General features: G+C 31.4%; 1 protein-coding gene across 6 annotated transcripts in view; it reads right to left on the bottom strand.

Annotated features, from left to right (window-relative positions):
• Positions 1-10,930: 10,930 nt before the first annotated feature.
• Positions 10,931-25,354, bottom strand: part of LOC127721000 (hepatoma-derived growth factor-related protein 2-like) — a 65,882-nt gene continuing 51,458 nt past the window's right edge. For 4 of the 6 annotated variants that reach the window (XM_052227715.1, XM_052227720.1, XM_052227732.1 and 1 more), the window contains 8 exons: positions 24,919-25,314; positions 23,781-23,801; positions 21,810-21,860; positions 18,745-18,839; positions 15,593-15,676; positions 14,879-15,085; positions 13,877-14,231; positions 10,931-13,317 (listed from right to left, as the gene is read on the bottom strand). In XM_052227715.1, the coding sequence (XP_052083675.1) occupies positions 13,127-13,317; positions 13,877-14,231; positions 14,879-15,085; positions 15,593-15,676; positions 18,745-18,839; positions 21,810-21,860; positions 23,781-23,801; positions 24,919-25,314 (1,400 nt within the window). In that variant the 3' untranslated portion in view covers positions 10,931-13,126. The remainder of the gene's footprint in view (positions 13,318-13,876; positions 14,232-14,878; positions 15,086-15,592; positions 15,677-18,744; positions 18,840-21,809; positions 21,861-23,780; positions 23,802-24,918; positions 25,315-25,354) is intronic. The other 2 variants (XM_052227725.1, XM_052227727.1) reach the window with 2 other exon arrangements.

Genomic DNA, 25,354 nt, shown 5'->3' with positions numbered 1-25,354 from the left:
ATAAAGAACTACCAAATTAATGGGTCGGAAAGTGGTTACCCCAATGCGTATTTCATCGAATTTGTCTTTTTTCCATGTTTCGAACGAAATTTTCGGTCTTTAAGAATGCTTACCCCAGAAACTATCTACTATCCCAATATAGTACTATATAATACCGTAGCTATTCATTGAAGCAGAGTCTTTAATCCCTAGCCATTAAGAACTAGCAAGATGATTGGTTGGAAAGTGGGTGACCCTAGAGCATATTTTATCGAATTTGGCTTTATTCCCATGGTTCGGACGAAATTTTCGGCTTTTAAGAATACTTACCCCAGAATTTCACTACTATCCCAAAGTACTACTATATAATAGCTGTGCATTGAAGCAGAGTCTCTAATCCCTAGCCATAAAGAACTTCCCAGACAATTGGTTGGAAAGTGGGTGACACTAGAGCGTGTTTTATCGAATTTGGCTTTTTTTCCGTGTTTCGAAAGAAATTTTGGGCCTTTAACAATGCTTACCCTAGAAATTCCTTACCCTCCCGTTGAAGTACTATCCAATAACTATTTATTAGAGCAGAGTCTATAATCCCTAGCCATAAAGAACTACCAAATTAATGGGTCGGAAAGTGTGTACCCCTATTCGTATTTTATAGAATTTGGCTTTTTTCCGTGTTTCGAATGAAATTTTGGGCCTTTAAGAATACTTACCCCAGTAATTCTCTACTATCCCATTATAGTATTATAAACTAGCTGTACATTGAAGCAGAGTCTATAATCACTAGACATTAAGAACTACCCAGATAATTGGTTGGAAAGTGGGTGACCCTAGAGCGTATTTTATCGAAATGGATTATTTCCATGTTTCGGACGACATTTTCGGCCTTTAAGAATGCTTACCCCAGAAATTCTTTACCCTCCCGTTGTAGTAATATCCAATAACTATTTAATAGAGCAGAGTTTATAATCCCAAGCAATAAACAACTACCAAAACAATGGGTCGGAACGTGGGTACCCAAATGCGTATTATATCAAATTTGGCTTTATTTCCATATTTTGGACGATATTTTCGGCCTTTAGGACTGCTTACCTCAGAAATTCTTTATCCTCCCGATGTAGTACTATATTATAGTTAATTATTGAAGCAGAGTCTATAATCCCTAGCCATAAAGATTTACAGAAACAATGGGTCGGAAAGTGGGTACCCCAATGCGAATTTTATAAAATTTGGCTTTTTTCCGTGTTTCGAACGAAATTTTGCGCCCTTAAAATAGCTCACCCCAGAAACTCTGTACTATCCCGATGTAGTACTACAAAATAGCTATTCATTGAGTCAGAGTCTTTAATCCCTAGTCATAAAGAACTACCCAGATAATTTGTTGAAAAATGGGTGACCATTGAGCGTATTTTATCGAATTTGGCTTTATCTCTGTGTTTCGAACGATATTTTGGCCCTTTAAAAAAGCTTACCCCAGAAATTCCTTACGTTCCCGTTGTAGTACTATTTAATAGCTATTCATTGAAGCAGAGTCTATAATCCCTAGTCATTAAGAACTACCCAGACAATTGGTTGGAAAGTGGATGACCCTAATGCGTATTTTATCGAATTTGGCTTTTTCCGTGTTTCGACCGAAATTTTGGGCCTTAAAGAATGTTTACCCCAGAAATTCTCTACTATCCCAATGTAGTACTGTATGATAACTATCCACTGAAGCAGAGTCTCTAATCCCTAGCCATTAAGAACTAACCAGACAATTGGTAGGAAAGTGGGTGACCCTAGAGCGTATCTTATCAAATTGGCTTTATTTCCGTGTTTCGAACAAAATTTTGGGCCTTTAAGGATCTTTACCCCAGAAATTCTTTACCATCCCGTTGTAGTACTATCCAATAACTATTTATTAGAGCACAGTCTATAATCCCTAGCCATAAAGAACGACCAAATTATTGGGTTGGAAAGTGGGTACCCCAATTCGTATTTTATAGAATTTGGCTTTTTTCCGTGTTTCGAACGAAATTTTCGGCCTTTACGAAGGCTTACCCCAGTAATTCTCTACTATCCCAATGTAGTACTATATATTTGCTATTCATTGAAACAGAGTCTATAATCTCTTGTCATTAAGAACTACCCAGATAATTGGTTGGAAAGTGGGTGACCCTAGAGCGTATTTTATCGAATTTGGATTATTTCAATGTTTCGGCCGACATTTTCGGACTTTAAGAAAGCTTACCCCAGAAATTCTTTACCCTCCCGTTGTAGTAATATCCAATAGCTATTCATTTGAGCAGAGTTTATAATCCCTAGCCATACAAAACTACAAAAACAGTGGGTCGGAAAGTGGGTACCTAAATGCGTATTATACCGAATTTGGCTTTATTTCCATATTTTGGACGAAATTTTCGGCCTTTAAGAATGCTTACCCCAGAAATTCTTTATCCTCTCGATGTAGTACTATATAATGGCTAATCTTTGAAGCAGAGTCTATAGTCCCTATAGGAAAGTGGGTGACCATTGAGCGTATTTTATCGAATTTGGCTTTATTTCCGTGTTTCGAACGATATTTTGGCCCTTAAGTAAAGCTTACCCCAGAAATTTCTTACCTTCCCGTTGTAGTACTATTCAATAGCTATTCATTGAAGCAGAGTCTATAATCCCTAGTCATTAAGAACTACCCAGATAATTGGTTGGAAAGTGGGTGACCCTAGAGCGTATTTTCTCGAATTTGGCTTTTTTCCGTGTTTCGAACGAATTTTTGGGCCTTAAAGAATGTTTACCCCAGAAATTCTCTACTATCCGAATGTAGTACTATATAATAGCTATCCATTGAAGCAGAGTCTATAATCTCTAGTCATTAAGAAGTACCCAGATAATTCGTTGGAAAGTGGGTGACCCTAGTGCGTATTTTATCGAATTTTGCTTTTTTCCGTGTTTCGAACGAAATTTTGGGCCTTTAAGAATGTTAACCCCAGAAATTCTCTACTGTCCCAATGTAGTACTATATAATAGCTATCCATTGAAGCAGAGGCTATAATCCCTAGCTATTTAGAACTAACCACATAATCGGTTGGAATGTGGGTGACCCTAGAGCGTATTTTATCGAATTTTGCTTATTTCCATGTTTCGGACGACATTTTCGGACTTTAAGAATGCTAACTCCAGAAATTCTTTACCCTCCCGTTGTAGTACTATCGAATAAATATTTATTAGAGCAGAGTCTATAATCCCTAGCCATAAAGAACGACCAAATTAATGGGTTAGAAAGTGGGTACCCCAATTCGTATTTTATAGAATTTGGCTTTTTTCCGTATTTCGAACGAAATTTTGGGCCTTTACGAATGCTTTCCCCAGTAATTCTCTACTATCCCAATGTAGTACTATATAATTGCTATGCATTGAAGAGAGTCTATAATCCCTAGCCATTAAGAACTACCGTGATAATTGGTTGGAAAGTGGGTGACCCTAGAGCGTAATTTATCGAATTTGGCTTTATTTCCGTGTATCGAACGAAATTTTGAGCCTTTAAGAAATCTTAACCCAGACATTCTTTACCTTCCCGTTGTAGTACTATCCAATAGCTATTCATTGAAGCAGAGTCTATAATCCCTAGCCATTAAGAACTACCTAGATAATTGGTTGGAAAGTGGGTGACCTTAGAACGTATTTTATCGAATTTGGCTTTATTTTCATGTTTCGGACGACATTTTCGGCCTTTAAGAATAATTACCCCAGAAAATCTATACCCTCCCGTTGTAGTAATATCCAATAGCTATTTATTAGAGCGGAGTTAATAATCCCTAGCCATAAAAAACTACCAAAACAATGGGTACTCAAATGCGTATTTTATCGAATTTGGCTTTATTTCCATATTTCGGACGAAAGTTCTGGCTTTTAAGAATGCATACCTCAGAAATTCTTTACCCTCCCGATGTAGTTCTATATTATAGCTATTCTTTGAAGCAGAGTCTATAATCCATAGCCATAAAGAACTACCGAAACAATGGGTCGGAAAGTGGGAACCCCAATGTGTATTTTTTAGAACTTGGCTTTATTTCCGTGTTTCGAACGAAATTTTGGGCCTTTAAGAAAGCTTACCCAAAAAATTCTTAAACATGCATAAAAACGAAACCATATCCGGGACTTCACAGATATATATCTCTTTGTGAATCGTCATGATTTTTCTAATTGTAAATTCTAGTTATAGACCGTAAAGATGAGTTAGAAATTTGTAAACTAAAGTTAGAAATTTGTGAATGGGATATAAAAAACTTTATATTTATCTTTTTTTTCAAACAAAACAAGTCAAAAACCATGATTTTGAAAAAAATTAAAATTGTCACTCAAGTTGTTTTTCGAACGCAATTGCAGGATGACGAATTGCAGGATATCTTTATCGCAAGAGAATTGCAGGATGAGAATTGCTGGATAGCTTGACACTAGTATACGAATCTCATTGATCGATGTTTTAGAAATATAATTATCCATGTATTTATTATACATTAATTCCAAAGCTTTTCCTGCTCCACATGTGGCACCCGTCGTGTTGCTCATGTTAGTACAAACCAGATAATAAGTCTAATTCGGTAGGTCACAATCGTAGAAAAGGGGACGGGATTGTAGTTTGGAACATATCCGCTATCATCTGTGAAACGGATATTCCATAACGGTCAACCAACTCGTGATGACATCCGTAAAATTTATGAAGGGATGATTTCAACTTCATCACTTGGAACTCTTGGTTTAATAGCCTCCTTGTGAGCAGCAACCCTCTATCAAGGAAATCATGATAGGAAAAACAAGCCCTGGAATATCGTATCAACTGGGAGATATATACTCCGTATGCAGGCGCTGCTGGAGTTGCTACATAGAAATGTAATAATCGTCATGATTTCGGCTATTAAAGGTAATAGTAGATTCTGTCTTTCTGATAATTTTGGCTTTAAAGTTTCTATTACAGTTTTTGAGATATTACACGGCTGTAATTCGGTATATCGAGAAAAATATCGTGAAAGAATAAGTAACGGTGGGCAAGTATTGTTATTGGATCGTGAAAGATCTGGTATACTAGAAGGATCGTAAAAGATCTGGTATAGGATCGTGAAGGATATTTTATCGAGAAGACATTCATTCAACGTCAATAAATAATCTAATTTAATCAATTAACATGACAAAACTTGGAAAAATAAAACTGTCTGTAAAATCAAGTCTTAAAAGTACACCGTTTTTACAAAACTACAACAGGCAGATGCTCTTCGAAATTTCAGAGAAATAAAAATGTAAACATGATTTTTTTCAAATTTTTAATGCATTAACTACTTTTCTCTTAAAAAAAATCGTTCAATGTTACTGTTTAGAATAGTTCTTAAAGTTATTTTGATTTAGTTTAATCAGAAACTTTGCAAATATGGTAATGTTTGTAAAAACTTGATATTTCGGATCGTGAAAGATCGGGTACCGCATTTTGATGATCGTGAAAAGGATCGTGAAAGATCTGTTGCCGCTTATTCTTAATTACAAAAATTCCACGAAAACGATCAAATCTTTTTTAAAACAAATATAAAATGATAATTTATATTTGTAATTGGTCTAACAAAAGATTGGATTTGCATGACTTATTCCGCTTCACTTTTATTTGTGAATAGGGCTATGGTAGTTCGATGCCAATGGATCTCATTATTGCATTGTAATACCACACCGAATGTCATTGGATCTGATTATTGTATAATACCACACCGACTCGTCTGTTCGTCCTGCATAAGTTTTATGTCGTTTTAAAAGTCAAGATTGTCCCATCTGATTTCCATTAATGCTTATGCACAGTCATATCTATAAAACGAAGATCCATGTTTAAACCATTGCCGTGATGCCAGCCTATTCATTTACCGTGGATTCTTTTTCTTTGGCACATACTTACAACTTCTCGTCCAATCAAATTGCTTATATTTGCCTTCTTATTTTTATAGTACATACTTTTCCTGTGTACTAAGTAACTACGCATGAATGACCACAAGGGTAAGATTTCATTGTATCGTAATCAAGATATTTAAAACAAAAATTGCCACTGGCTATTTTGAAATAAAATGCTGTGTTCCAAATTAAATTAAATAGTTTGTAATTAGTTTTCACGTTGATTTTTAAATATCCTGCTATTAAAATCTTTGGATCTAAAAATTGTTTTTGACAATTGCAAATTTTATCATTTAAATAAAGGGTAATACATATGGTTCTTTATACCTTGATTAGAGTACAACGATATCTTAAAATTATGATAATGTATCATCCATGCAATTACTTTGTACACAGAAAAGTGTGTACTATGAAACCTTGTGCAGGAAAATTAAAGCAACTTGGTGATAAACTTTCTTAAGGAAAGCAAGCCCCTCGCTCTAAATTTCATAGTATATACCTTTCCATAGACTAACCTAGACATAGAATCAACGCTTCCTAAATCTGTCGCTGAAATGGACTCACCAAATCATATTCAATATTGTTTCCTTTGTGTGCCTAATTTCATTAAATTTGAATTAGCTAATTTACTGATTTCTGTTCACTAATGGATTAATTTAAACACTTGCCTTGAAATCTCTCGGCTTCCAATGAGTTGTAATCTTGCTGTCTATTTTATATATATAAATGAACATATGATACACATCGGTATGTTATTGTGGATATTTTTGAGTAGCGGGTTTTCCCGTTTTCCCGTTTATTTTTGGATTATTATTGGCCAATTCATGTACTTGAATAAAAAATATCACATTCAATTTGTGCATTTTTGTTTAATTTATAGTATGATCACATCTGTTTTACTACATATCTTTACAAATGTTTATTCGCAAATACCTATGCGAGTAAATGGTGATGTGTCTAAAATTAGGTTTCTTGCTAGAAATATTGGCAATGTACTTATTATTTATACTTAAAAATAAGTTCGAATATGTCTTATTTCGTAAATTACGAATAATATTCAGATGCATAATAATTTAAAGACAGACGTGTTATGTTATATTTGTATTTCTCTAACCAATTAAATGTGAACTTTAATGTATCGTTAAACATGATAACAAGGTTATTTATACTCACTAACATTACCTTCTAATTAAGAAAAGGCTTTAATTTTGAAAAGAAATCAACACAATAGTTTAAGTTATAGATACAATGATACGCGTTGATTCATGAAAAACAAACAATTCGCCCTCCGGGCTCACGGTTTCTGTTTCAAGAATCAACGCTTATTCATTGTATCTATAATACAGATTTTTTTTTAAATTGGAAAAAAAAAACATTGTTTTTAAAAACCAAAAGGAAAACAACTGTCACATTCCTAACTTGGCACAGGCATTTTCTTAAGAAAATAGTGGGTTAAATCTGGTTTTCTAGCTAGCTAATATGCCCACTTGAATGACAGTAGTTAGTTGTTTAATGTTCCGTAATATTGCCAAATTTAATGAGCAGCCCAAACAGACATAATTGGTTAACATGGCCATATCTGGGATTCCGCAGCAAAAACTGTGTAAACATACATCACAAATGAATTTAAACAAAAAAGTTTTTGCAGTTGATAATGCAATCAGTATAGTAAAGCATAATTACGGAGCCCCTTAAGTATCATGTAAATATAATTTTTTTCGATTGCATGAGATTCAATCTGGTGCGCACCATTTTGAAAAATCGCGCACACAACTTTTCAGGTTGTGCACAAGACTTTCAAACTAGTGCGCATGACTTTCAATATGGCGCGCACGACTTTCAAGAACTGGGGCGCAGTTTGAAACTCGTGTGCACCAGTTTGAATGTCGTGCGCACCAGTTTTTGAAAGTTGGAAGCTCCTGAAAATCATGAGTTGAGAAATATTTACTCCATATACGGACGAAGTTGGTAAATCACTTCTAAGGTGAGGAAAATTTATAATTGATCTCTTTTGTCATAGAAACTAGTATTGAGTTGATTGCTGTAGTCAAATTTGGGGTATATGTCTAAAAATGAGGCTGAGGAAGCTGTATATATATTTGGTGTCTGTAATCTATAGTTCGTGACTTTTAATGGTACCCAATCAGAAAAGTTTGTACTGTTAATGGAAAGAATATCTTCAATACACATGTATGTAAAATTAAATGATAAATCGTCTTTGGTCTAAGCCTTAGGAAAACATAAACGTACGCATTAAGATATTTCCAAGGGAAGACCACCACAGCCACTCTCGTTTCACTCATTCATGGATGCATTTAGCATTATATATACAAAGATATTTACTTTTCTACAATTTACGCTCCTGAAGGTCTTATTACTAGTATCTTGGATGGCTAGTTACATGTAGCATTGCCTCAACATTCTAAACATTTCTGCCATATTTAAAGCGGTTTTCAAGAAACTTGCATTTTACCCCCATGTTTTTATATATATATATATATATATACATAATTACTCTAAACATTACAATGTTAAATCTGCAAATTTGCAGAAGCAAATTTTTGTTCTTCCCTCGCCAGGATTGGAACATATATATTAACCATGTTGGTTGGCAGGCAGGATCATCAGAAACATTTTTAAAACTAATTACCCCAATGAGAGGAGAAAATTTTTGTAAAGTTAACAGACGATGACGGACGCCAAATGATGAGAAAAGTAAAGGGCCAATTGAGCTAAAAATGGTTCAAACTGATTATTTGATGTTTAATGTTAAATGTCCAGCAACAAATGTCTCGTGAATAGTTTTAGGTATGTTATGTATTAATGTCATATAAATATTCACTTCTTTGTAGAAAACCAGCAGTCTGAGTTAGATTTATAAAATGGTCGCTCTCCCTGTAATAGTTTGCCAGGAGACACATCAGAGTACATCAACAAGTCTGTGTTTGTTTCTTAATAATGCACACTTGAGGGGAAAGCACCAAATATCCAAATATTAACTTTAATAGTATTTTAAAACATCTTGAAGTTCAGGCAAGTATGACAATACAAGACCCAAAGAGGCTTTTCCCCTGGAAGAAATTAATTCCAATGTAACGTTTAGAAATGCTAGAAAAGTTCTAGAAGATGGTCAGAAATAGAATATAGCAATATTTCAAGATTGGCCATGACTTGAAATGTACTAATCAATCAACAATATATTGAAATTAAATTTTTGTCGGAGTGCTTATTACAACACAAACAAGAACAAAGCAATTTCAAGAATTATCATTGACATATCCATCATCTTCACTTCTTACTTTTTGCCACCCGAGTTGACCCCTAGTATTTGGTGAAATTCGTGCAGTGAACAATATTTAGTTTTCTTCGTAGTATTGTTTTTTATTACTCATGGTTTTAATTTCATCACAATCAGACATGAGAATGGTTTCTTCTCCACTTTCTCATAGAATGTATAAATTAATACCATAGGACATGATATTTAAATAAATGGTGCTCATGAACCTGCCATTTTTACTTCATTTCAGGATAAAGCTTTCAATAAAACAAACATTACGGCAACAAACATTTTTTACATGGGGAAGTCATGTTTTTCTAATTAAGCATGAAGATGCCATAAAATGAATTTCATATACATAGGGTCATTTTTGCTTTCCACCATCATATAAAAAATATTTTCAAAATGTGGAATGCAAAAATAACCTTGTTATAAGTGTCCCTTATTTAACTTGAATTATCACGAAAAACAGGGTAAATGCTTGGAATACGAGGAAACTTTTCTCTTTTAGATGAATTGAGCTATTCTTTTTAGTTTTTTTTTTGTGGATTTGAGCGTTCCTGATGAAAGTGAATCCAGAAAATTTCTTCGGATGGATGAAATTTCTTGTGTAAATTTCATTTACTCTTTCAAAAGAAATAAACTGCTTCGCTGAGCACAGCTCGATACGCCCGCAGAGGTCCAACCCTGAACAGTTGGGACAAAAATGGACACAATATTCAAGCTTGATACAGGTCTGAATTTGGATTGTAATTAAATATTTGATATATTATAGGTTTCTGAATAAATGTAGTCAAAGAACTTGAAATTGGTTATACGAAAGATTTCTTGCTGTTGTGCAATACACTGTGCTGTTGCGCAATACTTAGTAAATCTTTTGTCAGACTATAAACAAATAAAATCTTACAACTCGGAAACGTAAAATCGAAAATTTATAAAAATCAAAAGGGAGCTTACAAAAATAGATATAAACAATTTACCAAAGTTTTATAAAAAATGCTGAAAGCATTTTTGAGTTTTTGTCCGAAAACTGGAAAATTCCCCTATTTGCAATGAATAAAATGCCATAAATCGGAAACGTATAGTCTGAAATTTATAAAAATCTAAAGGGAGCTCATGTCGATAGAAATAAACAATTCACTAAAGTTTCTTGCAAATTGGTGAAATTGTTTTTGAGTTATTATCTGAAAACTGGAAAATCCCCCTTTTTTATTTAAAAATAAAACCACAAAACTTGGAAACAGTAAATCCGAAATTTATAAAAAACGAAAGGGAGCTCACGTCAATAGATATGAACAATTCACAAAAGTTTAATGCAAATTGGTGAAATTTTTTAGTGTGATGGTCCGAAAACTGGAAAATCCCCCCTTTTTTAATGAATAAAACCCCAAAACTCGGAAACGGTAAATCCAAAATTTATAAAAAACGAAAGGGAGCTCATGTCAATAGATATGAACAATTCACAAAAGTTTCATGCAAATTGGTGAAATTGTTTTTGAGTTATTGTCTGAAAACTGGAAAATCTCCCCTTTTTTAATGAATAAAACCCCAAAACTCAGAAATGGTAAATCTGAAATTTACAAAAAACAAAAGGGAGCTCACGTCAACAGATATAAACAATTCACTAAAGTTTCATGCATATTGGTTAAAGCGTTTTTGAATTAATGTCTGACATGTTGACGACGGACAGAAAGATGGACGGACAGACGGTCAACGGTATACCATAATACGTCCCGTAAATGGGCGTATAAAAATATACAATAAACTAAGTCAAAAATTTCTGGAATGCTTTATTTTTACAAGCCATGTGAAATTTATAGAATAAGAATATCTATGAAGGTATCAAATTAACAAATGCTCATGAAAAAAATGTCCAAACCAAGAGTCTTCATTTTACAGTTACTTAACATACATTATAGTGTTGATATATATTTTGAGAAAAAAAATCAGTTCATAGTTATCATTTAGCTTCTTAAATTTTAAATCATTACTATTTTTATATTTCATGATTGTAATAGAAAAACCATGCATACATAGTCAATTATATCTCTTCAGTTACAAAAACAAATAAAAATATCTAGCTTGTTGTTTTCTTTTTCATACTTTTTGCAAATCTAGTTACTGTCCAGTCATCGACACATATCAGTTAACCAACTTTTTTCAAACAACTGCAGAGATGTAAAGACAATAGATAATTATAGCTTCATTGGTTCACAAATAAAAAATTAATAAAATTATTCTTCAATCATTTCTCATCCTTCATAGATATCCAATACAATACAGGAGGGTCTGGATCTTTATTTCTTTGTTCTTTTGATTTTTTTAGGCCATTTTTCTTTATTCTTCATTTCTTTGCCCAATATTCTATATTCTTTATTCTTTATTTCTTTGCCCAATATTCTATATTCTTTATTCTTCATTTCTTTGCCCAATATTCTATATTCTTTATTCTTCATTTCTTTGCCCAATATTCTATATTCTTTATCTCATTTTTGCCCATTTTTCTCTATTCATATTTCTGGTCTGTTATATCCCATCCAGACCCTCATAAAAGTTTTATGCAGTGTATCTAATTACTATGGTTATATCCCATAGCACCAAGTATCAGTTTTGTCTGGATGCTAAAAACATCTCCGACTTACAAATGGTATGGTTTTGGACGGAATCACAATTTCAAATGGATTTGAAATATTTACAATAATCATTTTTAATTATCACATCCTTTATATTTAAAAAAAACATGAGTTTGAAAATCAAAAAGCAGAAGTAGCCAAATATATTGATGATAAAAGCGAAGGATAAAACAAATTTGTTCATGATGTTCTGATAATTAAATGCAATTTAAAAATAAATAAATAAAGTTTTGGTCAATTTCAGAATCTATGTATATAAAAAAATCTCATACAAGTAGATAAGAAATAAAAAGAACTTCACATATCTTGGAAATAGATCTCATTATCATCATCAATGAGTATTCATAAAATATGTTGTGATGACTGACAATTTTTTAATTTTAAGAAGATTTATTTTCTGAAGATTGTATAAATCGAATATTGTCATCAATTTTAAAAAAATGCTATGTTTTATAAAAAAAAAAAAATACAGCATCATACAGTTCATATTCATACAATTATACATGCATTATATTCTTACAAAAATTTACTTTTAAGAAATTATATATATTTTCACTGTGAATTGCCTTGATCATTTGTTGATTGCTAAATATATATGTTGATTTTCAAAAGCCAAGCAATACTGTAAATAACAACCCTATATCAAAATAGAACTACAAAATTTTTAAAGTCATATACAAATTATAGCTGTGTGATGCCTAAAAATACAATCTTGTCACCACCATAATTTCAGTTTCATATAGTAAATTCATAATAATAAAATACAAATGATCTACAATTTACAAAATAACTATAAATGATATATATATATCTTGGTTTAATTACAGTTATCACAGAATTAAATATACATATTGGTTCACATTAGCTGTAGAGAGGCTAACAAAATAAAATATCACTTTCACTTTTAAACTATCTTCACTCTAAATTATACAACTTCTAGTATTTCTTGCTCCTAATGGACATGCATGACCAACTGAAACTTACAGAAGAAGAAAAATGGAACCAAATCAAATAATCCTTAATGGTTTTTTTTTTATATAGCAGAGAAATCAGGCAATAAAATAATTGAATCAGCTTTTTTTTTGCTTTAAGAAATTGGACAGTTTGTCAATGTGTCAAAAAATATTACTGAAAATATATCCTTTGAAAAAAAACCAACAATATCAACTACAGAAAGCACTGAAGGTGTTGGCAGATTGATGGCAAGAGAGTTATCAAATCTAAATGCACAATAATCATAAATGCAATCAGCTTTTTCAACAAAAACAAATTAATATTCCAAAAACTAAAATCAAACATTAATCTATAAAAATATGTTAAATATATTAAAAACAAATCATGTAATAAGTTGAGTTTTCCACACTTTTGCTCTCCCTTGATTGAACTCTCCATCACCTTCAGAGTCCATTTTCTTTTTATACTCCACAAGAGCATGCATACTCAATGGCTGCCAATCACTGACATAATCTGTGTAATACTTTCTATGTTTGTCAGGAATTGGTGCAGATTTGCAGGATGGATGCTCATCTGAAAACAAGACAATTTTTCAGTTAATTATTAACTAATTAATCACAAATGCTCAAAGTTTCACAATATATTGCAATTTAACATTGCCATTTAGAATATTTTGCTCTCCATCTTATAACCAATGACATAAAAAGGATAAAAGTTCAATAAAGCAACTGTCAAATGCTCTTTGGTTTTTTATATTACATCTGATAGAATCATTTATGTTGTCTCTGTATATTTCCCCCATGTATTTTTTTTTTATAAAAACCCTTGATAGAAAAAACAATATTTTCTTTGATTCATTGTATCTTATCTGACAAAATAAAAAAATATTCCCTCTTTGTACATCTCCCCTCCTCATGTCTTTCCTTAAAAAAACAATCAATATAGTGACCTCCAAAATAATTTGTTCTATATCTTTTATCTGAACGAATAACAACATTGTCTTTGTGTATTTTCCCCATGTCTTTCCATTTCAACACCACAAAATAGTTGTTAATACTTTCTGCAAGGCATCAAAGTTGTCTACCTTTGATCAAGACAAAATTAATAGAAAGAAAGATAACTCTTGTATTACCTGATGATGCTCTCATTCCCATTACAGAATGCGACTTATTTTCTGGAGCTTTGGCTTCATTAAATGCTCTAGGGATGTCTCTGTCCTCCCTAAATTTCTCAGAAAATCCTCCTTTGTATCGTGTGTCTTTTTCTGTAAGGAACTTTAAGCTTTCTCTTGGTTTCCTATGTCGTTTTCTAGACATAAGCAAAACTAGCTCATCATCAAGACCACTGTACTGTTCCTCTGGTTTAATGTTTTCTTTGAAATTATCTTTTATTTCTTCTGTATCTTCTTCTGCAATAGGTTCTGATGTAAAGGTGCGCTCGTTTTCTTGTCCTCTTACCCATCTTTTATATTCTTCTTCTGAGTAATCCTGAAACAAATTTTTCAGTAAAATGTATATCTTGTTTTAAAGTGGGATTCTAACAATCAATATCATAAATTAGGGAATAGTGCTTTCATATTAAATGTCTTGAATATCTACAACTTTTGAATACCTTGGAACCCTTTTCAGATCTGCAACATTTCTAGTTGTCATATAATTGGACTGGTGCCTGATCTGGTATCATTTGATTCAGTTTCCTCAGATCAACTATTTTTCGAGCACTTAAGCATTTCATAAACCCAAATACATCAAAATATATTTATAACATTATCAAACAATACCGTAAATTCAGAAATTTTTGCAATGTTTTTATTATTGCGAAAAATGCGACAGGGTTATAATCGCAATAATTTAAACTCACATTTTGAAATTTTTTATATGAATTAAACAGGACTTTTCTCAATATCGTAAAAATTCAAATCGCATTTTAGTCTAAAATGACAAAATCGCAATAATAAATGCACACAATAATTTCTGAATTTACAATATATATATGTGTTATATCATGTTTGGCAAATCCTGAATCTGTTGTAAATAGAGAGAAGTGAGTGTTCCAGGTTTTCACAAAATGAATCTATGGTTAGCATCAATGTTTTTTCAATTTTCAATTAGGATAATATACATCTGTAACTTACAGATGAATCATCAAGCCATGATGGCAGATATTTGGCCACACCCTGACCAATTTCAGCGTCTAATTGATTAACTGGATTTTCGATGTTGAGAATATTTGTCCTGTCTTGGTTATTCACTGAGGCTCTGTACATCAGTTCAGTCTTATGCCTCTGGTTACGAACTCTCCTCATCACTGACTGGTCAGACAGACGAGATATTTCCGAAACCTAACAAAAAAGAAGAATTTCAGTTTATTTTATTGGAATATGCCCAAATCATTTTTTTTCTTTCTTTCCAGTGAAATTTAGATAAAAATTTAACTATAAGACTGCTACCTAATCAATTCATTTCATTTCAGAGTAAATTTTTCCTCCTGATTCGAATATGTCAATATTTTCTCTTAAAATTCATTAAATTGTTCAATCTACAAAATGTGTTCCTTCAATTTAAACAAGTAAAAAGTAGATCTAAGAATACAATAATATCACAATTTATGTTCATGTGCTATATTTTTTATTTAATTCAGAGATCAATATATACTGTAAAAAAGTTAAGGTGGCCAAACATGTTAACATTCAGGAGGTTAAAAAAAATTTATTCTAAACTTTCTTAAAATGAGAGGGGAAATTTTTTGTGATTGTTTTGCGATATTTGTGGGGGAACAAACCTCACAAAAAATTTCCTTTTTTTTTTTTTTACAGTACTGCACTATTGTATACACAATCATAACTTACATCCTCATTGTCAGCAGCAAATATTCTTCGAAGATTTACATTATATTTCCCTAAATGGAACCTCACCAAGGCATTATAAGCATCCTAAAATGGAAAATAAAATATCCCTATAAAATGAATCAAATTTAAAAACCAAGTTGTCTGGAACTGTTAATATCTTACTAGCTAAATTTCTAATTAAAATCATAAGAAATACAACAGAATAGTGACATAATTATCACAATGTAAAAAATGCACTATTCGTCAAAATAAAATTTTGTTTTTCTGTGCAATTAACTGAAGGACATAATACTCTGCAGGGTTTCATCATGTTTTAACCATGCATGTTCCATTGTCCACTGTGATGCTTTGAGCTTAAACTTCAGCATTTCATTTCGATGTACATTGAATTGCTTTATTAAATGGTTCATTACAATCTCTATCAAATTTGCTTGAAAATTTAGATAAGACAATTACATTGCAATGCATTATGAACATTATAAGCTCCATCATACAACAGACACCACTGCAACAATGCTTTGAATACTCAATTTTTTTTCAAGGAAGGAGAAGCAATAGAAAGCTCTGGAAAGTCAGAGTGGAATGTTGTTCCCTGAGAGTATCATCAGCTCAGTAGTCAGTCCTTTGGTACTGATATGATTTATAACACATTTTCCTGTTGATAAACTAATATGTTATTAAGAAACTGAGGTTCAAACTCCTTAAGGCAAAGTTGATTTTAGATGAATTCACCATTTTGGAATCTATAAAGTGCTGTGGGTAATCTCATTCTTCGTACCCCATTCAAAACAATGCACATCATTGGTTGAATTTCAATTGTTTGGGACAATGTAAGCCAATCACAGCATTTTGATGTGTGCTTTTGAAAATATTACCCAGAATGCATTAGATTCTGAAACAGCAAATTTAGCTATCTTTTTTAGGTCCCCTCTCCTACTCAGGAATTTATCCTTGGTTTTCAAAAGTTTGGGATTGAGCATTCCTGATAAAGATAAATCTTGAAAAGTGCTTACTATACATGAAATTTATAAAGTATTCTTTTTATTCATTTTCAGACCCTTGAGATACAGTTATAATCACAACAGAACTGTAATTCCACTTATCATTTCTCTTAAAATTTGCTTTTGTTGAAACTGACTGACAATTAAAATCATTCAAAGTGACAGATACCCAGTGAATAAACACATCTTAATCTACAAGTTTCTCTTATGCAACACAGATTAACAAAGCAACAGTTAATTTCAGAATCTTTTCTAAAAACGGAATTGAAATTGTTACTTTTCAAATAATAAAATGCTCTTAACTGCCTACATTAAGATAACACGGAAGTTAAATTTCTCTAAAAACAAGACTTCTAAGATATGGTCACAGCCAATAAAATATTCAAAGATTTTCAGATTCTTCATTTCAAAAGATTTGTTTTTGTTGAAATAAAACTCTGACACATTAAATTATACAAAATGAAAGTTACATGACAAAAATACCACATGTCTTATTTTTTTCTGTCATAAGATTATGTAATATGTACTTTCAAAGCAAAACATAACTCATTAAACGGCAACTTTGCATTTAAAAATCAATACTAATGTCATTCAAGTATGAATTCTAATTGACTTAAGATTCTAAAGTAGCAATTTTGGTTTGACCTATGAATTTAGATTTCATTGTCATCTGATATCTATTTTTCTTCTTCAATTATTGATTGATTGAAGGCAGCTCAATGTTCAGCAGCATATTCAACATGCATTTTCAGAATAAAAACTTGTTATTGAGATATGAATGTATCCTACTTGTACTATATCAAATTTTAATGTGCTAGCTCAAAGATTGAAGTCTGTGGAAAGACATACAACCTTATTATTACATTATTCTGACTCCAAACCGACCAGTTTTTCCTCTTATGCCTAAATGCTGTGTGCTTTGTCAAAACAGCTAATACAAATTTCAAATTCTTTGGTTTGACCCAGTTTGGGATCAAATCCTAAAAGTCCCATACTCAAAGTAAGCAAGCTCACGTAAGCAGAAGGAGGTAATTTTTTCTTCTTCAGACATGTTGAATAAAAAGTAGTGTTTTTACTGTCAATGATTTTTTTCCCACTCACATTTACATCTAAATGTGTTTCTTGGTAATTGAAATTACAAAAATGTATTGTATTTTCTCAAATTTTTCCTTGATCTTTCTGTCATTAGCCAATCATAATCCGAGAGATATACTAGGCCAGTGAAAAGTTTTCTCTCATTTTGGTATAAAGAGAAGGTATGATGTCATAAGCTTACATCATTGACGTTGTTTAAAAACAAATAGTAATAAACAGACAATAAGTGATCTTTCAAACTGGAGAATGTTTCTCTGTTATTGCCCTTTAATGAGATTGCAGAAAAAAACAAAATATAACCGAGAGTTAATCCCAAGTCACTCAGTGTATTGAGTCTCATAGCAGATAACAGAATGTGCTCATGATTACATGTAATGTCATGAAAAATTTTCAATGGGATAGATCACAAAACTTCCATGTCAGCCAAACAATACATGCAGAATCAAATGATGAATAATTTATTTTTCGCCCACATAATAAGGTAGACTTAATTACATTACTCCAAGTTATGGCTTTTTTAAATGCAATACTTGAAAGACTTGATATCAGTTAAGAAAATCAACGTTTTTTTTATTACTTTCATCATTTATAATCAAATGTGTCTGTGATCTGTTTCAGTAAAATGTCACTTATCTTTCCTAAAAATATCTACCAGTATTCTAAAATCTTCTGCATTTAGGTTTGTCATTTTTTTTTTGTGGCTACTTGTTAGTCCTGGCCTTCAATAGGTAGTTAACTGCATGTTAATGAACGACAAGACCACTCGCATATGGGTTAGGAAATTTAAGATGTCTCAAAACCAAAGCTTGGGTGTTGGTCCTAACTGGAAGACACTTTTCACCTGCCTTTCCTGATTGACTATGGGAAAACCCACTCTGAACCTCACTGAAAACTCCTATATATATATTTCACTGCCTTGAGACATGTGTTATATGTTGGTTTTAATTTGTTCAGTGTACTAGTTCAGGATAAGAGAACAATATTGAACACCTGTCTGGCAATTGGAAACACCCCAATTGATTTTTTTTCTAGAAAAGAGCATTTAAAAATTCAAACCTTGTATTCTCTTGGAATCTTTGCATCTTCTTTATACAATCTAATCATTGACTCTTTTCTCAAGATATCTAACAATTTTTCTGCTCCTGCTCGACCTGTAGAAAAGATAATAGCAATATGTTCATTGAGTCTAAGCAACATGAATGGACCACAGTTAATCATATGTCTAAAAAAAAATGCATTTTTCATAACCACTGAATTTATTACATATGCATCCATAAGAACAATCTAACATTACAACAATGCCAAGTTCAGAAATTTGTCTTAACAATATATAGATGAAATTCTATATTTTTTCCTTTTTTAAAGATGAATTTAATTCAAAGAAGGCTTCTTTTCCTGGTTTCATATAGTTGTAAAAGCATGGACCAAACACCCATTTTTTGTAAAAGGGTTAATATGCTGACATTAGTCTTGTCTGCTTATTAGCCTGATTTCTTTCGTACATTTTCATCAATTCTCAGCTTACAATTTTTTTTCTCTGGAATTAAGATTTTAGTTCAAACCCCTTGAAAAGATTATCATAAACAGTTTTGACTATTTTATAAAGGCTTTTATACATTTTTAGCTCTAGTTTCCTATGAAGATTAATACAGGCATTCACTAAAACAACAGAAATTTAGATAATTTCCACATTGATTTAATCTGGGATGTGCTACAGTCAAAGATTTTACATCCCAATAAAAAAGCATTCAATTTTTCAAAAAAAAATTTGCATCATTAGAAATTTCCATCAACAATGTCAACATCAGCCTGCATGTATATTTTTTTTAATAATCAATAAACACATATTTAATATTTGAATCTAATGATGTCATTTCTCTTCTCAAAAAACCCACGATTTGCCAAGATGTACATTTGAGCCCAGCATGAACATACTCATGCACTTCCTTGTTGGATGATGGATTACATATATATGTACATAGAAAAATAAATATCAGAAACCATTGAAATTCTGAATGAGATGAAAATAATTCATAAAAAAAATTACTTTGCACCAAATACACTATTACAAGTTTCATAAATAAAATAGCCCACATAAATCTATTTGACAACTTTTTATTAATTGTAATTATACAAGTTTTAAAAAATTACTGAAAAATACTAAAATAACATTAGTAATCTCATAAAGGGGGGGGGGGGTTGGGGTGGCTTTGCTGCAATTATATTATAAATTCAGTCACTATTTTCAAGTTTTGGCAACGAGGTCACTTAGTTCTGTCAACCTTGTAAAAATTTCTTCAGACTTCTAAAGTCATTGTCAAGTCACTTCCTGGAAAATGGTTTACATGTAAATAAAATATTTTCCAAAGGCTAGTCTACGAGCAGTTAATAAACAGTTCTTCCTGACATTCCCCCTAAAAACAATGTCCTTTTTGTTTATGCTTGGTATAGGAATAACATACATATAAACTGCAATATTTATGTTTTAATAAGCAGGGACAAATTTAAAATTCAAATTCCAAAGAAAAGTGTTTATTCTGCAGAAGGTATAACAGGACACATTCAGTTTTTCAATTTGACAAACTCATCAGACAATCACTTGCATTGTATGTACATAAGAAAAGTTGGTTTATAATAAAGAGAACAGCCATTTTTAATACTTCTAACCATTTGAATTAAAGCAACCAGTGAAATTTACACGTTTGACAAATACGAATAGAGCTTTTGATCCCTGTAAAAGTATGAATAACCCCAATAATAAATCTGTAATTTCAATGCAGAAACACAGTATTTTCTAATGAATGTACTATTACCAAGAAATTACAGAGTTTCGGTGACTTAGAGATTCTGAACTAGGAAGACATTTAAAATTAAATATAAGAATTCCCCAAGGTAAATGATATATGGTCAAATAAAATACCACAATAGACTTAAAGGTACATTAAAACTTGTATTCTTAGCCAATAATTTGATTCCTGTGGCAGTCATTGCATAATTATTGATTTTTTATTTCATATCAAGTTTATAAGTACCTATTTTACATAATCATTAAAATGAAATAATGGAAGCATTGGTTATGTATCAGTGAAGGATTAAATTTGTGTCTTTTCAGCAAAAGTTAACTTTTTCTTGTGTGAATAATTTTTGAATTCCTTTTTTCAATTTTTTTTAACTTCGTAATAACCTGTGTGAAATAACCAAAAAAAAAATGTTTTCTTTAAAATCATTTCAAATTTACCCATATATGGTTAGGATATAAATCAGATTAAAAAAAAATTGAATTAAAAAATGTATATAATGTGTCTTATATTAAAGGGTATACAATACAGTTAATGGGGAGATAACGAGGTGGCTATCATAAAATAAAATTTTTAGTGACATCAGAATGTGACATATTGGGAAAATGCATTTTTCGGCTGATCCTAATTATTAGCTTGAAAGTTGTACATGGACCCCCTTTTTAAAATCAAATTTGGCTTGATTATGTTTGAAGATTATTTGTACAAATTTATATGAACAAATCACAGATGAAATTATTTAAAATTAGATGATAAACATACAAAAAAAGATGATTTTTCCTAAAAATCAAAAAATTTAATAAAATAAATCATTTCCAAAGATTTGTTACACAAATTAAGTGCACACTTATGAATAGAAGATATTTCAAATGTTTTTACAATCTTGTACTAGTGTTTATATTTTAAAACAAAAGTTTTTTTATGTCTTTCCAAAGGATAGATATGTTCAAGAAAAAGAAATTTTGAGTAAATCTCTAAAATCTCGACCTCATTTATCTCTAAAAGTAGCACATGAAGGTGTAATTTTTATTACATATTTGAATTGACTAGGTGAAAAATAGCTTGTATGCAAGTAAATTTTTCTCAAAATTTACTTGGGATCAAAACTATTGTATGCACTTAAACAGTTTTAGGTTGCAGTTACTTGTGAAATGATTACAATTAATGTACCTTAACCATTTCCTACAATAAGAAAGCTACAGAAATAAACGAAACAAAAATAGAGTTGTCTCCCATATTTATTCCAAATTGAGCCTAATAACCCATATATAGAATATCTATTTTGCCTGAAAAATTTGATTCCCTAAGGAAATCTAGATTTACCCTCGATTTCTGCATTATTTTTCCTCAATTCTTGCATTCGTTTCCATTCAGCTAAAATTGGATTGATAAGAACTTTCATATATCCATATTTTTTGCAAGTTGGTGATTGATTTTTCAAATTGTATAGATTGAATGGTACTTGGATGCTTTGAAGCATTTATTTTCAAGGCAGAAACAATTAAATTTTTCATTAAGCAAAATAAAATGTACTGGAGCTTATGAACCTAAAAAGTATTAAAATACTATTAAAAGAGGTTATAAATTTCCAACAACAAAAGATATCAATTTTTGATACTGAGTAACATAAAAGAGTATGGAATTTGTAATTAAATCACAATAATTCCTTTTCAGACATGAACAATATTCGTCTAAAAATCAATGAAACCAATAAAATTTATTTCCATCCATTTCTGACATGATAATTGTATAATGATCAAGAATAATAAAAATCATCATCTTCCAGTACCTAGGGACTAGGTATAATCACATCACCAACTACTACTAGCTTTTTAGAGAAAATTCCTCCACAAACAGAAGTAATGGCATTTAATGCTTTTTGAGTTCATAAAACATTTTAAAAATGCTGCTTATATCCATTGATGCTGAGAAAATAAATGTCATTGTCGCTTATCTATATTTCATAATTCTAAAATAATCAATTACTTGTGGCCGGTAACAAGGAAAACTAACTAATGCAAATATTAAGTTCTGTTATAACAAGGAAATTATGTTTTAAATGATAATGATATTTGAAATCCATAACATATAGCAGCTTAAATCCATTTTCATTTTTTATTTGCAGATGCTTAAAAGGGTAATAGATGCAGCCTCTTTTTAATAATTTTACATCTCATTCTCAGCCCTTGTGTCTTCTCAATATACATGCATGAAAGGAATAATCATACCTGCCATAAAAACTGCACCCTCCACAATTTTTCAACCTTTAATCAAGTAGGTCAAACATTCATAAATTTATATACCGGTAGCCATGAAGGCCACAGAATTGTTTAGTCCAACATTTACCATTGCTCTAACATATGAGAAAATTATCAAAACTGTATTAAAATTAATCTTATATAATCTTATAATCTTATAATCTTATACTCCTTCCACAACATAAATCATTGAGGGAGGAAGGATTCTAGTTTTTTAAATTTCATTAATTATTACTAAAGTTGCTTAGAATTTAATATTTAAGATTTCAAAGAAATATCTTAAATGTCAAATAAAAGATAAAATCCCAGTGATGGAGGGATGAGAATCTAAAAATAACATAATATGGCCGTAAGCTATTATCATCTCGTCAATAGTGTTATTCAGTGCATGCTACACATATGCCACGAGACTAATCAGAACTGAGAAAAATAATGAATAAATAATAAGATAATATAAAAGGTCTTGAATAATAAAAAAAAATAGATATGAACAGAGACGAACATCTAAAATGTGCATACAGTGTAATATAAAGAGAGTTGCAGTTCTAGAAGTATCAGTTGACAGTAAATTATAAATAGATTCTCCAAGGAGTCTGTATAGCTCATATGGCACCAAAATATTATACTGAATCAAAATGGAATCCATTAAAACATCTATAATTATCATAAAGTTTAATGTGGGACTATATTTGGTCATGATGGCCATCTTAGATTTTGGGAAGAAACATCAATTTAAACTTAGGGTATTAGATTTGAAAGCCCCAAAAGTCTGATTCTATTAGGCCAAGTTGTTAGAGAGGAGATGTCAATAATGGCTTGTTCATATAGAGCCTCTGAAAAATTTACAGGCAGACGATGGATGCTAAGTGATAGAATTGCTCTCTTGCACAAAGTGAAATAAATGACAGATAAATGAGTAAGAAACACTCAATAATATAAGATATAAAATCAGAGTGAATTCGTAGAATGTGCAAAAAAGGGGAGACAATACAGGAGTGAAGATATAAATATTTGGAGGGAGTAAACTTTAACCAACCTGTTAATGGATTCACAACATCTGAAATTAATAGGTATGAACACAAATTAATTAATGTAGTGAAACTTAATGTGCTAATTTCCTGTCTGTCATTACTCCAATCTGGTTGAGAAACAGATCCCGTATCCATGCTCCCATTTCAAGGATCTGACAACACTCCATTCTGTTCAGGTTATTCTTACATCAGCCAATGAAAATTCTGAAAGTGTCTGTCGTTACAATAAAACCAAAGGATCCTGAAAGGTCTTTAAAAACAGTAGTAAAATGAAGTGTTTTCAGATCCTTGTAAGCAAAGCTTGGACACAGTATCTGTATTTCAAAAAGATTGTCATAACTTACAAATGTTAAAACAGGTTAGTTTGACCAAAAATTCTGTTTGCAATTATTAACAAATATAAAGAAAGGTTATTTTGCAAACTATTCCCCATTCCCCGTTTGTCAATTCTAAAGTAATGACTGGTTCCTTTTTATTTATTGTTCCCTGTTTGCCAATACTGAAATATGTAATGAAAGATTACTTCAACCAAATGTTCCAGATTTTACCAAAAAATGTAATTTCATTTTACTTTTGAGTAATGGTTCCCTGCTTGCCATTTGTAAAGACAGGTAACTTTGGTCAAACTTTCCCTGTATGTTAATATAACTGAATGCCTAAGATAATATATCAATCTCTTCTTTCCATGAACTATAAAGCTAAGTCAATCTGACTATGTCCTTAACTGGCTATGTTAAAAAAAAAATCTGTCTTGTTTGTTTTAAAATTATAAGTCTTTTTCAGAAATGGTGCAATTATACCTTAGTTACATGAATTCATTTCATTGGACCATACAAATTGTAAAGCTGTTAGGAAAGATATTAACTTATTTTCTTGGAATATTTTTTGCGGTTATCCCTTTCTAGCCCTATTCATGCCAATTTTTTGTTTGTTAATTTTCTTATTTTATTGATCTAAAACTTTATACTAAAGATGAATTTATATTCCCAATGTTTATATTCGTGTTAATTTTCTTTTTACAAAAATAGCAAAAATTAGTTGGTTTACACTCAATCAAAGTTGGAGCCTCTTTTTAAGAGAACTCTGGGAAAGACATATTGGATTTTCTTTGTGAAAAATAAAATCCACAATAATCAAACGCACCTCCATGTTTGTGTAGTTTTGGGTGTATTGGTTTAGTGGTCTTCTGTTCAATCTTTGGATGCAAGAAATAATCAGCTTCTGGTCCAAACTTCTGATACAGTTGGACTTGGTACCATTCTAACATCTCTTTCTGTGACATTGGGGTGCCTGGTTTTGACTCTGGTCCTCCAAAATCAGGATTGGATGGTGTTCTGGACATGGGGGGTAGGGAGGCCTGAAACCCTCTACCCTGTCTGGTCCCTGGGGACACAGAAGCCCTCCCCTGTGACCCAGCACTTCCTGACTTCTGTGTGACATTTCCTGCTGATGGGGTGCGTTCAGTTACTGTTGGGGGTTGAACTACATTGCCTTTAGATTTCTTCTTCCTTTCCCCTTTGGCTGATTTCTTATCTTCCTCTAAAATATAAATAAACATTATAATACAAAAATGATTAAC

Source organism: Mytilus californianus, unplaced genomic scaffold (genome assembly GCF_021869535.1).
Source record: "Mytilus californianus isolate M0D057914Y unplaced genomic scaffold, xbMytCali1.0.p SCAF_1, whole genome shotgun sequence".
Lineage (NCBI taxonomy): Eukaryota > Metazoa > Mollusca > Bivalvia > Mytilida > Mytilidae > Mytilus > Mytilus californianus.
Note: the sequence above shows the minus strand (reverse complement) of the source record. Positions and strands in the feature narration are given on the sequence as shown.